General features: G+C 28.4%; 1 protein-coding gene across 1 annotated transcript; it reads left to right on the top strand.

Annotated features, from left to right (window-relative positions):
- The first annotated feature begins 33 nt into the window (after window positions 1–33).
- Window positions 34–3,065, top strand: LOC8273452 (protein SSUH2 homolog). The gene is made up of 7 exons (XM_002527829.4): window positions 34–283; window positions 363–569; window positions 665–731; window positions 914–1,245; window positions 1,473–1,614; window positions 1,954–2,079; window positions 2,387–3,065. The coding sequence occupies exons 1-7, from the start codon at window positions 262–264 to the stop codon at window positions 2,769–2,771; spliced, it is 1,281 nt and encodes a 426-aa protein (XP_002527875.1). The 5' UTR covers window positions 34–261; the 3' UTR covers window positions 2,772–3,065.
- Window positions 3,066–15,500: the final 12,435 nt, after the last annotated feature.

Here is a 15,500-nt window from a genome sequence, read left to right as displayed (position 1 = left end):
GGTTTGCCGCTTCGTTTTTAACAGCGTGTTTTGTTTGTTGGAAACAAAGAAGAAGATGATATTTTTTATTTTTTTCTTAGAAAAAAAAATCCGTTTAAACGCCTGGGCCCGACCCGACTGATATAGAGCTTATCTAATGATAGTGATCTGTATTTTTGATTGTGAATTGATTGACTTGGATTTTCTTTCTTAACAGCGAAGGAAATTGAATATTTATACATTTTCTTTCCTAAATTCAATAATCATCATCATAAAATAATCATGGAGGAGCCTCTGCTTTCAGGTACATTTCAACTCTAGTAGTTGGATCAGTTTTTGGTATGTGTAAATTCGATGTGACTAAATTGTGGTGATATTACCAGAGAAAAGAAGCGAAGTAGATGAGAAAGAAAGCGAGAAATGGAGCTCCTATCAGTACGTGGGCCGAACCGGCTCCGTATTTCCGACCGCTTCTTTGGCGGGAACTGAAGTTAGCGTCGAAGAAATTCGTTCCGCATCGGTTTCTGATCATCATTATCCGCCTTCACTTCATGCCGCTTTGATCAGTTCTCCTGAGCCTGATCCTAATGGTAATTAATAAAGTTAGATGCATATGGCTTCTTTTTTTTCCTTTCAGTTTCTATTGTATTACTGAATCTCTGAATAAATGTGTTAATGTTGCAAGAGCAAGCTATTGCTTATCAAGGTGCATATGGAGGAGAATATGGTGGAACATCCACTGACTTTCGAGGGTAATAGCTGTAATTTTACCTCAGTTTATAGTATTTGGAGTGATTTTGTGGTTTAAGTGGTGGTGTGGGTATACACTCTTTAATTGGGAGCTGCTGGGAATTTGTGGTGATGTTCGTTTTTGTGTTTTGCATGGTGAAATCAGATATACAGCGTTTTTGCTTAATGAATGATTTACGTGCAGGCAAATACTGGATGAGGTTGAGATACGGGAGTTGCTTATTGATCATGTTGGTCATCGTTGCTGCTGGGGAAGCCGTCCAGCTCGGACTTGGAAGATTCATGCAATAGAAGACTGCAATGTATATGTGGGAACTCTAGATACTTTCCTAGAGGAAAGAGAAACTATTAGCGAAACAGAGCCATACCTAAGTGGCAATATTGATGGAAAGGAAAAGGGACCAGAACTTGGTGTCTGGGAACTGGATCTAAGATCTCAATTTCCTGTGCTCTTTACACCTCATAAAGAAACACGAACTAGAATTCCTCATTCTGAAATTATTGAGAAATGCACAGGTTAGAATACTGGAAATGATGTTTAAGTGACTATCTAGTGTTTGGTGATATAGATATTGTGGAATAAGATCAGTTGAAGTGAGTACTTTTTGTTTCTTTTTTTTCTGTCATTTTCTTTCGTAGCTCTTTCTCTGTTTAACATTGGTATAATTTTCTAGACTTTCTGTCTGTATTTAAATAGCATGGTCATTATTGACTTCTGACATAGCTTTGGATAAGTTCTGTAGGTTGCAAGGGAAGAGGAGATATCGTGTGTCCTACATGCAATACTGATCAAGAGCCTGGATTTTATAAGGAGAATCAGATGTCTCCATGTCCTGCTTGCTATGGAAGGGGTTTGATTGCTCATAGAGATGGATCTGACACAGTGTATGTTATACTTTCTGTGAAGCAATTAGAGTTTATCTGGACAGTTATCTAGTTTCAAACTCCAAATTATAAACTGCCTGTCATTTGTTTAGATTTTAATATCTCTATACCATCTTTAACTACTAACTGATTATGCATATGTTAAACAATGTCAATTGAGATTTGACACTGACAGCACTGGCTGCTAGTCTAATTATCATATAAGATTTCCACTGTTTGTCATGCGGGCTAGCAGAAAGGGGTGGGAGCCTAAATTCGACATTGGAAAAAGTTAGCAGTTATTTAATTTGTATTTTCTGATGACATTTGTTATACTCTGCATAATATTTTCCCTTGCAGATGCACCAATTGTTCTGGCAAGGGGAAGGTTCCGTGTGCAACTTGTGGATCTCGTGGACTCATAAAATGTGAGAAATGCCGTGGAAGTGGCTCTCTTTTGACCTACACTGTTGCTATTGTGAGATGGTATGTGTCTGTTCTTGCTCCTGTACTCAAATTTCTGATGCATTGGGTTCTTTTTATTTGAATGAAGGGTATTGTATATTCATGGCTAGAGTTCGTCTCTGCAATGCTAAATGCATATTGCTTTGCATACTAAATTTTCTATGTAACCCTATCTCCCGTGTCAAAATCATGTCAAGTGATAGGTTTCCATGGAAACTTGAAATTGCCACAGCGCATCATTTGAAAATTGTGAAGTTATGTTTGTTTCTACCTGGTTTAAATCACTGAAGATTTTGAATCTATGATGGATATAAATTGCCATAAATAGGAAGACACTATCAACTAGAAAAGTAAGCGCAACAAGTGGTGCAGCATCAGTTCCAGATGAAGTTTTTCATAGAGCCAAAGGAGTCCAGTTATGCAACACTCAGGCATATCAGTGCACACCAGCCTTTTTTGCTGACTCATTTTTCCTCAATAAGTTCTCTTCTGAAGTAATTGCAGAGAGGCCCTCTGTACCAATAACTGCCAGGGTGATATGTGAGAGGCATACCATCTCCGTGGTGCCAGTGACACGCGTCACCATGGCTCATCGAGGTCGCTCTTTTAGTTTCTATATAATTGGTTTTAGCAGGGAGGTCTATTTGAAAGACTACTATCCTTCTAGGTTTTGCTGGGGACTATGTCCTTGCTTGGAATGGTTGAAGTTGTAATGACGAGATACTACAGCTGTGACTCTTGTCATTTTGTATGCTTCTTATGTTTGAGTTACCTTGTCTGCCTTGATTGGTGAAAAAAGTTGCAGTCATCTCGTCTTCGAAGAGATTTTACATACTTTATAGTTTTACAGCTACAAGGGTGATACTGTCGTGCTTCTTGTTATTTGATGCGGTGTGTATTTATAGGAAACTGTGTTCTCATTTTTAGCTACTATGCAACAGCTAAAGAAGTCTCATCTTCCCTGTCCATTTTTATGTAATAATGATAATGAAATGTCATTTTTCTTACTAGCTAGTGTACAGTCCTATATATTGATCTGTTTAAATTTAGTAAACAATTGGTGTTTTTCTTTTTGGGGACAATGGAGGTTTACAGCCCAACTAAATACATATGTCATGCACATGACACCTACTAACATCCTCAATTGCACACCCTGCCACACCTTAGGGAAGGGTTGGTTTCATTAGATTCGATCATGGCCATTTTCTTAACCTGGTTATGGGTTTGCGATTGAAACTATTATCTGGTTGTAGTTTCATACAATCTTTCTGGAATTTGAATCGAATGCTTGCAGGGGTCCTGTTCTGGAAGAACCAGAAAGAGCTACTACATCTGCCGAATTGTTATATCCTGGACCCTGTACGTCTAGCATTATATTCTTGGGTCTAATTATGTACCTAGGTCTATTAGCATGCGTGGTCTTTCAATCATTTTTTCATTTTTCAGCATTACGTACCTAGGTCTATTAGCACATGTGGTCTTATATCATTTGAAAGATGTGTTAAAGTGTAAATTTTTTACTTCAAAAAAATACCTACTTGTTTTTTCCGTTACCAAAAAATCAATTATTCTGAATAAATACCAAAAGACCAATGATTTATATAAATTATGTTACTAATTAATATATTGTTTGTTTTATTTTATATAAAGAATATACTTTTACAATATCAACATATAATTTATATGAAAAGAGTTTGTGACATCAAAACGTTACTTTTTTATTTTGTTCTTTATTTTATGTTAGATTAATATGTATAATTTCTTTTTAAAGTATTTATTTTCTTAAGCATGAATCAGTATTATATATTTGATGAATCTCAAGTGGTACTTTGATGAACATGTTGCTAGTAGATGATAAATCTCTTTATTACAACCTGTAAATAATGAATATATAAGTTATGAATTTATGTTATATATTTGATGAACCTCAACTGGTATATTGATAAACATGTTGTTTGTAGATAATGAATTTGTCGAATATAACCTATGAATATTGATTTATTTCTATGCATATCTATGGGTAGAAAATCTATTTCTTATTTTTATTTCTTATAGTTATAATCTTGCAGGATTTCATGGGTAAAAGATTTATCGCAAAAGAAAATGTTCAAAAAGAAGAATCTATAAAGGCGGAAAAAAGACATAGAACTGATGAATCTGATAATAATAATATACATTGAGATATTCTTTTGTAGTGTGAGGAAAAAGAAAGGACATAATAATAAATATTTAGTTCATACATTATAAACCTCTAGTTAGATTTAATGAACCTTAGTGTTCTATAAAATAAATTTATTTTTTTTAGCAATAAAATTGTTATCAAAATTATAAAAATAATAATAAATTTATAGTTAAGATATAATGAAATATAGATACTACACAATGAACCTATTTTTTTAATAATAAAATTATTATCAACATTATGAAAATAATAAAGAATATGTTGTTCAAACATAATGATCCGTTATACATAATCAACAATGAAATTGTTATATGTGATTCAGACATAACGAAACTGAGGTACTGCATAATAAAATTATTCTTTTTTAGTAATAAAAATATTATTAAAATTATAACAATAATGATGATATATTGATGTTCTACAAAATGAACTTATTCTTTTTGAATAATGAAACTGTTATCATAATCATGAAATAATGATGGACTTGTAGTTTTTATATTATGAATCTATTATCTTTTAATAAAAAAAATAAGTATAGAAGAAAAATTCAGCTTGTCTAATATATCTTCAAAAGGTACATTTCATTCATAGATTATTTAATAAATGAATTTTTCAAATATAATTTAAGAAAAAAGAGAAAATATTCATGTAACAAAAAATAAAAAAGAGAACAAATAGGAGCATAAAAAGAAAAAAGAAAAGATTAATACTTGTATAATTTGAAACGAAAGTCCGAAAAAAGGAGAATTGATAAACTAAAATTTGCAGCTTTTCAATTTTATTTCAAATTGCTAACAACGAGATAAGACGTTATATAGGGACTTAAACCTTCAGACGTCTGTTTTAAATTGCATCTTACAGATTCAATTAAAACGGTGGCGTTTTGGACACCGAATATATAATACAAGGTATAACCCATATCTGCCACCCTAATTCTTTCCCAGCATAGGAGTTTTGTAGCTGAACAGCCCAATTTCTTGCAATCAGTCGGCCTCTGGTGGAATAGAAGTTTACAATAATGTTGGGTGAGACGGCCTTTTAACTCTGCACCAGTTTCCACTACAATGCGACAAGTGATTCCTGTCCCAACACCCAAGTCAGCTTCCAGTCGTCGCCAAGATGACTGAAAGGGCTGCCGTGTATTAACACATAAATAATAGTAAAAGGCGCATGCAGAATTGAAAAAGATAATAATAATTTAAAAGGAAAACAAGTCAAAAAACAAAAAAACCTAACTATGACCAGTTGACCATGTCTCGCTCTGTGTCTATTTCAATAGTGTCTTCTATAATTTGATAACTTTTTATTTGTGTCTTTTTCTGCTAAAAATATATTTAGTTAAAAATTGTAATAAAAAAATATTTTATTATTAAAAACCGCTAATTTTAAAAACTTAATCATTTTTTATTTCAATCAGCTATTATTATTATTATATTATTCACATTTGATAGTGTGAGTTTAAAATTTATTAAGTTGTTATTTGACCATCAAATTAATTTTATCAAATTAATAACTTCTTTAAATTGTAATTCAATGGTCAAACAATAAAATTAAGAGTTATTAAATTCTAAACTCGTATTATCAAATACAGAAAATATAATAATAATACTTATCATAATAAAAATAATTAAATTTTTATTTTAATATAAAACATTTCTCATCACAATTTATAACTATATATGTTCTTTATCAAAAAAATTATAAAACAATCAAATCATATTATAATTTTTTTTTTTTCGTTATTAGACTTCGTCCAAGTCCATATGCTCGGATTAATCATTTTATCACTGAACCAAAATTATTATGATTTAAAGATGGACTTTCTTTTCATTCAGAAAGAAAAAAAAAAAAAATAGGACTGTTCTTGACCCACCCAAGTTGACCTCTGTTTCTACAGAGTCAGCCTAACCCCCAAGAAATATGCATTTGAAATTGATGTGCCATATTACAATTAAAGGAAAAGAAAAAGTTTCCCACAGGGTTCCATATTTGAAAAGCTTTGCATATCTTTTGTATGCATTAGACGACTCCTGAGAGCTTACTGCCATTTAATCCAACTATCAAGCAGGGTCTTGAGGTACTCACAGAGATGAATGCATTCTTTCCTAAAATTAATATATGAATAAAGACTACATATGCTTTCCAAACTTTAATTTTGGGTTTTCTGCCAATTTTTCCACAAGTTGGTAGGGATTATCAAAATTTCAAATTGAACGTTCTGCGTCGATTATTCAATCAATGGTCGAATTAATTAGGGTGTGTAATTTTAGAAATCTTTTAAATGAAAATAGAAGAATAGTTTTATTTTGCATTTACTTGTGTTATTTTTTTTAAATAAAAGTAAAAATGATTTTAATATTTCTTAAGTAGAATTCATATATAAACACTAAAATTTTGGTGATTTATTTAATCCATCTTAATTTTCAATTTAAAATAAAGGTTTGATTATAAATTAAATTCTAAACTTTACACTTTTTTGATAATTTTATTCAATTTTTTTAAAATTTTAAAATAAATACTCATGCTTTTAATTTATCATAAAAAATACTTTCTGATGACAATTTTTGAAGTTTTACAGTAAAAAATATGATGTATAAAGTCGATTGTGCTTAATAAAAGAATAATAATCATGAATTAATAAAAATAGTTTATCTTAAAATTAATAATGTAACTATTAAAAATCTCATATATGTACATTCTTTCACAAATTTTACATCTAAATGTAATAAATTTTTTATTAACTCACTAATTTTTATTTTAGTAAACATAATTGATTTGACACGTCAGTTTTTCTCATTGTAAAATTTTAAAAATTATTATCTAAAAGTGTTTTTTAAAATAAATTGAAAATATAGGTATTTATTTTAAAATTTGAAATGGTTGGATAAATTAGTTAAAAAATATAAAGTTTAGAATTTAATTAGTAATAGATATAAAATAAACACATAAACTCTATTTTTATAATGTTTTAAACACTTTTAACTTTTGACTTAACCTAACAGATAGCTGAATTTTATTTTTTAATGATATTTAAACACTTATACACAATATATATATAAACGTGTTGAATGAAGCTGCATGTAACAAATATTTAAATATGACAGAAAATAAATTAAAGTTTCTATTAAGTTATATCAAATGAACAAAGTTTAAATTTGCAAATACGTGTTTGGCCTATTTTTCAAGTTTAAAAAAAAAATCTATTATTAGGATTCTGAATTTTTCAGATTAAGCCTTTTGTTTTTTATTTTATTCAAGACTTCTTACATATATTTTATTAGACTTTTATTTATTTAATATAAAATTAAAATTAAAACTCCAATCAAATAATACTAAAAACTTTAATACCTTATAAATGCGTTTTACCAATTTAAAACTTATAACAATTTGAATTCGAACATACCTCTGAAATGAGTCTTTGATCCACACATCCAAAAAGATATATTTGGTACCATCACACTTTTTTATATTTTATCTGATGATTTTTTTAAAAAAAGAAATCTCTCTCAGAATGTAATTTAGTTAGCCTTGGTAAAATTAAAAATTAAGTGTTCAATCTTAAACATTAAATATAATACGTAACAAGATTTTAAATATTAGGTTTAATCAATTTGGTTGATAACTGTAATTACTATAAATGGATTCTTGATTAGATATATATATATTACACTAGAATATAATTTTTTAGATTTAACCATCAAATTTATATTTGAAATTATATATTAGAAATAAAAAGCTAAAAAACAACAATATAATAAAAATAACTTTTTTTATAACAAAAGTATAATTTTGAATAATAATTTAAAAATATAATAAAAATATGAAAATCAAAATAAATAACTTTTTATTTATTAGTAATAACTTAAGAATATATGAAGAGTATAAAAGTTAATCCATTTAAGAAATAGTGAAAATCCGATAATTAAAATTTTAAGTAAAAATGTTAAACTAATAATTTAAATTCTTTTTTGACTTACTTAAACTTTTAAGTTGAATGTATATCATATTATTAAACTAACTTAAAAATAATAAATACTGAAATTCTTTAATTTTAGACATAAGTTGAGTCGGGAAATTAAGGTTCCAGGAATAACAAAATAAAAACCTGATGTGGCCCAAGTGCCAGAAAGACTCTGCTGGTGATCCCTTTGAAATAATAATATATTTATTCATTTATTATTTTAAAAAAGGCCTTTGCTCTTCCTTTACGTCTGAGCTCTCTCTATTTAACCTTTACATTCAATTAGGAATAGGGTCACACTGAAGAAACTTTCCAACTCCAATAAACAAGGCCAAGACTCCCAAACTTTTGAGCCCTTCAAACATTCTTGTGAGGTTTTACCAATTCTACATCTAATATATATATATAAGGGGAGAAAGGTGCACTTTTGCCCTAATATACGTCCTCAATTATTATTTTTTGACCAAATAACTTACAAATCATCTAATATCTGTTATTTAAATCTTTTTATAAACATGGATTTATAAAAACATTTTCAAATGACTCTTTATTATAAGAAGCTATTCAATAAAATAAAATTTTAATACTCGTTGTATCTTTTAAATATGCAATAGAGAGTGAATTTGGCTCTCTATATTTAGAGAGCTAAATGTACTCTCTATCCTTATATAATTAATGCATTATAAATTTTTATATATTTTATTAATTGATATCTATTATATTTTAGTTTTTTCTTAAAAAATACTTTCTTTTTCTTCTCTATTTTTTTTTTTAAATATTAATTATTTTTGGATAAAGATAAAAATAAAAAAGACATTGAACTCAAAAAAAATAAAATTCTACTCCTTAAACAAAAAATGCTTTTTAAAATAAAAAATACCATTAGTTAATAAATGCTATGTTAGACAGTTATTTTAGCTAATATAGACTAAAACAAATGTATTTTGATATTTAACTAATTAATTAAATTTAAGAAATTAAAAAGAAAAACTCGTCTTAATCTTCTTCTTCAGGACTCATACAAAATACTCGCATGAACTAATCTCTAAGAGTTACTAATCTAAGCAAACTCAAAGGCTAAACTTAAAGATTTTTTTCCTTTTTTTGGTTAGCTTTATCTTTAAACCAAATTCAAAGCCCAAAATCTCTAATTCTTTTCCTCTATTTTGCTTTCTTTGTTAAGAACTCGTAATCTCCCTTCAAAATGTTGCTGATTTCTCTTAGACCATCGGATTCTGAAAATCTAATTTAGACAAACAGTTTTTTTCTTAAGAAATTTACATAAAAATATTTTAACATATAATCCTATATAAAAATTACACATTAAAATACTTTATATAAATTTGATTAAGATTTTATAAATTTTATTTATATAAATACATAAATACATAGTTATTACAAACTATCATGCTCTAAAATTCAGCAAAAAAATAATATAAATAATAGTGGATAAACTAAAAATTACCCACGTCATCTTAGAGATAACGGTGGTATAATCCTCTGTTAAAGATAGGGCCTATATAATAAGTTTTAAGTAATTTGAGAGTCATTTGGCAAAAAATTTAGTTAAGGGCATATGCCACTCTTGAATTATACATTAGAGATAAAAAAATGCACCTTTACCTTCTCCCAATCAAAAAGAAGCAAAATATAGAGGGAGTGAAAGAGTTGGGGGATTTGGGGGAGACATCAATGGTATTTTTATGTATAACATTTATTGGCTAGAAGGGCAACGATCTCCTATTTGCCTCCATTTCCATTAGAGCTCCAACTAATAGTATTAGTTACTCATAATTAGTCTAGTTAGAGGAGTACCCAAGTTTATTTTTTAGATATAACTTGTAAAATAAGAGCAAATAGTCAAAGGAGCATTACCTAATTCAGTAAAGATTGGAAAATTTACTTTAGTAGTCAGAGAATTATAAGTTTATTGCATGTCTTGAAGTATCTGTATCATGCCTTTTATATATGAACTTCTTTTGTTCTACCAATTATATAGTATGTGATTGGACTGACGTATTGGATGTGATTTCTAATCCTAATACATATTGTATTACTAATTGACTTGTTCAGTTCTTACTTATGACGAATCAAGTGATCCACTAAACTAAATTGGCTTGTAAGTTAACTAATAACTTGTTGATTCTCCATCACATGTGTGTGATAAATATATGGCAATGCCATGTGTAAGGCTGCAATTCATGCACAATATTCCTTGGATAATTTTGATTGCCGACCAAATCATTTTCATGATACTTCTGTTTAAGATTTAAATATTCTGTTAATGTAAGGTATTAAGAAAACCACATAGCCAGCACTCTGCCTCTCTCATATTATATATATATCATCAATTGCTTTTGTAGGTTTCATTCATCTGATAAAGTGCAACGGAGACATTAACACTTGTCATTTTTTCCATAATAACATTGCTTCCAAATCTATCAAACAAGACAAGCGTGCTACCCTCTTTCTAAGTATATTTATTGAAAGACTTATTAAGAGATTCTTATAATGATAATATCTACTTATTTTTACTAAATGGGGCAATTCATAATTTGAGTAGCTTTGATTTTTCATTTGTTCTTGTCGTCACAGTCATTATCATCGTCCTCGTTTAAGAAGTCACACAAAAAAGAACTCATAAAATTAAAAATTTAAGACTCGCAAAATAATCAGCAAGAAATTACAGAACAGTGGTAGCAAATTCATAGCATTCCTGCAAGAAAAGAGCAGTAACTTTTGTACTTAGCATCGTTATCATTACTATTATTATCTCTTACCTCTAGGAAGTAAAACGGGAAAGCAAACTCAATTGCTAACCAATTTGAATAAGATTTTTTATTGCTTTAAAATTAAAAAATTCAACTTTGTCTTATAGAGAGATCTATTTACTCGTAATTTTGAAATTTTGGAAAAAGCAAAACCAGACAAAATAAAAATTAGAAAATATTTCAAAATGGACAGAAACGTGCAAGCTTGCAACTTCTCAACACTGATACGATTCTCTAACGCGTTGAATTTTCACTCTTTTTCGTTTCTTCATTGGCACCACACAAATCAGAATCCACTCTGCCTCTCCTCCTACCAAATAATATTGGGTTTTATGTCCTTTTTCTTTTTTATTTTTGTTTTTAATAATAACAATAATATATTTATATCTCAAATCAAAAGATCCAGCACCATCTGATCGCATCAATGATTATAACACAAGTAAAGTGCGACCCTATGATTGCGTTGTTGTTTAAAAAATGATGAGAAATCAAACGGCTAGATGCGCAGTGATTTGGAAAATGTACAAATAATTGTGTGCAGTGCACCGACGAAGAGACACGCAAGAGAGTGACGCGTGGACTGATACCAAAAATGTGAAAAGATACGTCCGGTGGCTGCGTGTATTATGGAACCTTAGACGAAAAAAGAGAGTCAGAGCGGACCAGTCCAGTCCGGTCCCATTTAACCATTTAATTTTCCCAGGAACGTTCCGTTGTACCCTCTTTCTTTCTTTCTGTGTGGATCTTTTTGACGCGGAAAATGGGAGAAGTCTTTAACTAAATATCGTAATTGCCCTTTTCAGAGGAACACGCGATACCCTATTAGAAAGGGTAGAATTTAATTGCAGTCCCTGACTTTAGGCTTATTATTTTCCATGGCAGTTCATAAATTTTAGGTTATATCAGAAAAATTCTCTCTATTTTTTATTTTTAAATAACACTAATATTCTTTTTTTTTTTTTACTTTGATTTCAAAATAATATAATGCAAGAACGATAAAGCTAAGTTTTCTTTTTCACAATCTCGTCTAATAATATTCCTTCTTTATACAATTAAGGTCTAAAACGCTAGCCATAGCCCTTAATCAAGAGTTAATGCTTGAAATATTTTTTCTTTTCATTTTGGTCCTTATACTTTTATAACATATAACTTTTTCTTCTCTCATTCTTTTAATCAATTCCAATTAGCAAAGCAACCCTGTAACTTGAGATAATACATAAAGAGTTAGACCATTTAAATTGAGAACAGTAATTGATTTTTTTTTAAGAAAATATTCTAATCTTATAGAACAAATGGGTTAGTATATATGGGTTAGTATCTTAGTTTTGTTGGAGGGTTTATTATAAATAGTAAATAGGAGTTAAACATTCACATCCATTAACCTCCCACTGCACATTTTAATTAACCTCTAAAATAGGGTTAAAAGGTGTAATATAAAGATTTAATATGAATTTATACTCATTTATATCCTATTTCTCTTAATGTGCTTTGCTTATTAATTTCATTACATTTTGACCTTCATTATCTTTCCTTGCATCACCCTTTTCAACTGTAAATGTATAGTATATTATTTTAATAGATTAATAATTTTTTTGCTCAAGTCTCTCAATTAATTATAGCATCAATATCAAATTAAAACGGGAATTAAACTCAAACTTAAAACATCTTACTCTCGTAAGTAAATATTCTTAGTGCTTGAAGTAGATCTCAACTATTGGAATTAACAAATTTAGTTAAAAGGATCTAAAATAAATGATTGTCACTAATCAATGCCTTATTAAATGGAATTTAATTTTCAAAAGTCAAATTGTATATCATCTTACCAGGCCAATTCAAAAGTCAAATAATAATCAATAATCTAAATAAAAATCTTATCGTACAATTTGCTAATGCTAAATAAAAGCCTTAAATGATTCATTTCGCCCACCTTACTTCAAAAAGAAAAATATTAGTTTTAAATAATTATTTTATTTTATTTTTCTTACAATCTTAAAATCCAACTAAGTTGAGATCTACAATTTGAGTGCAAACAATTATCTTAATTTTAGTACAATTTCATATCATTTTTTTCCTGATATTTAGGAGTTCCATTGTAAATTGTTCTCATCCACTAAGATTAAAACTTCTATATTTCCTTGGCAATATTTTGATGATAATTATAAGTCATTCAGCAAAAGGCACCGAAAGATACTCAACATCACTTCAAAGAAAGAATTAGATGGCTTTTGAAACTTGGAAATTAGCAAAATGGTAAAGACAAATCTTAAAACACGACTAAAGGGGAAAAAAGAAGAAGAGGAATTGTAGTTTAATTCAAGCTATATATATATCATGATAAGCTTTTGGTTTTTTCTTCAATATAGCAAATGAAGTGAACCCTTTTGATATATGAGGAAAATAATTATTTTCCTAAATTCTAGGAAGAATTTGGCATGTATGTACTAATAAAGGTGCCATTTTTGGATACAAATGTTAAAAGTTAGAACTAACTTCCTTTTGCTTAGCATTTAACGTCACTTCTAGTTTTAGCCTCACACTATGCACCACCACCCACTTGACTTCAAATGAATGTTAAGAAAGAGGAAACATCACAAAAAAAAAAAAAAAAAGCAAGAAAAAGTTGCAAAACTTTTGGTTAAAGGGGGATTATTAGTCCTTGCAATTATCCACTCTACCCCCAAAATGCCATTGGTAGATCTTGTAGAGATTACTTTAACTAACAAAACCACATTTGGTTTCCTTCTTTGATGTGGGGATGTATGATAAAATGAGCCACATGTATTATTGTCACTAAATTAAATTAACGATAATTTACAACTTAACTCTCATGGGAAAATATTTTCCTACATATGATTTGCGGATAAATTTTATATTTTTGAAGAAATTATCAATAAAAATAATTATTTATAAAATCTTTATAGTTACTAGAAAAATATTTTGTAGGTAAATTGGCAGATTTTTATAATATATATAAAATAATTTTTACTTTTCTATTATCTAAATAAAAAATATTCAAGTAGTAAGAGAATTTATTCTTATTAGAAAAAAGTTTTAGCATTAAATTCTCTCCATTAACTTCTATCTTTATAACAAGTGAAATGAGATGACTATTTTTATTGTCCGGCCCACATGGGCCTTTCATTTTATATTTACTTAGGTTAATTTCAAGAATTTGTCTAAAAGTTTGCTCCATCTCTTCCTAAGTTGTGATTAGATTATAACAATAAGACTTTTAGTTTTACAAATTTATTTATCAGAGTATATAAAATTAGTTTATTTTTACAAAATAGAACATGAAAAGTTATGCTTCACATTAATTTGAAGGAAATAAACTATGTTTTATACGCCAATCATATGTATATAAATGCATTTGTTTGTGGATCTTATATTATTCATAATTGAATGCAATTATGGTAACCTAGATTCCAACCCCAATTAGTTGTTCTGCAGTTCATGGGTTCATGCATCATTGAGCATTTGCGTGAAGATATCAATTGAAGCCAAATTCAATCCAAATGAAAAAGAATAATAATTCAATGAACTACTCTTTTATATGTCTTTTTTATGAATCTCTAAAACATTCCATTTCACCAAATACAAATACAACATGTTTGTCACCAAACTGTAACATATCTGATGCCATTGCCATGTCAACCTAACCAAATGATTTTATAAAAACATATCATCACTAAACCCAAAAAAAATGCTTATTCTTTTTCTAAAAAAGCTCTTTAAATTCGTTTTCTTATAAAATATATTGCTTTTAATTGTATAAACGAATGATTCATAAAATAAAAATTTATTATATAACTAAAAAGTTAAATTCAAATACTCAAAGATTAGAAGTACATCTAACTAACACATTTTTATTCCATAAAACAAAATCAAAATTTATATGCACAATTCAGATGATTAAAAGAAGAGGGCTGCCTCTCTTTTTTTTTTTTCTTAATTAGAATAATTAAATATCAACCATATCCACTGTTGATCTCAGAAAGAAAGGACAAGAAAAATCTGCATTGTGTTGTAAAATTTCATTTTTCTCTTATCCAAAACTATTCAAATTTAACTTCTTCTTCTTTTTTTTTCTCTTTTTTAACAAAAAAAAAAAATCCATAATTTCATTCTCTCCAAAATTTAAAACTTTGTAATTCCATTCTCTTTTAAAATTTAAAACTCAAAAATGGTAATGTAGAATATTAGAATTTAGATAATAATATATAACAATGAAAACTCTCCTCGAAAGAAAAAGAAGAAGAAAAGAAATAGTCTTCAAGAGCAAATTAAAGAAGAAAATTTGTAGTTATCCATCTTTAATTCTGTGTCATGAAAAATAGTCTTCACTACAAAAATTAAAATTAAAATATTAATGCAAGAAAATAAACTCCATGCATATCCAAAAGAAATAAATAAATCAAATAAAATTAAATAATATGTAAACAAGCATAACAAGAAGTCGCAAAATATCCCTAAACTTGAGCTTTAGGCGTACGTATAGGTGAAAATATTTATATATAATATTTTGGTA

Source organism: Ricinus communis, chromosome 10 (assembly GCF_019578655.1).
Source record: "Ricinus communis isolate WT05 ecotype wild-type chromosome 10, ASM1957865v1, whole genome shotgun sequence".
Classification (NCBI taxonomy): domain Eukaryota; kingdom Viridiplantae; phylum Streptophyta; class Magnoliopsida; order Malpighiales; family Euphorbiaceae; genus Ricinus; species Ricinus communis.
This window is presented reverse-complemented; position numbering and strand designations above follow the sequence as displayed.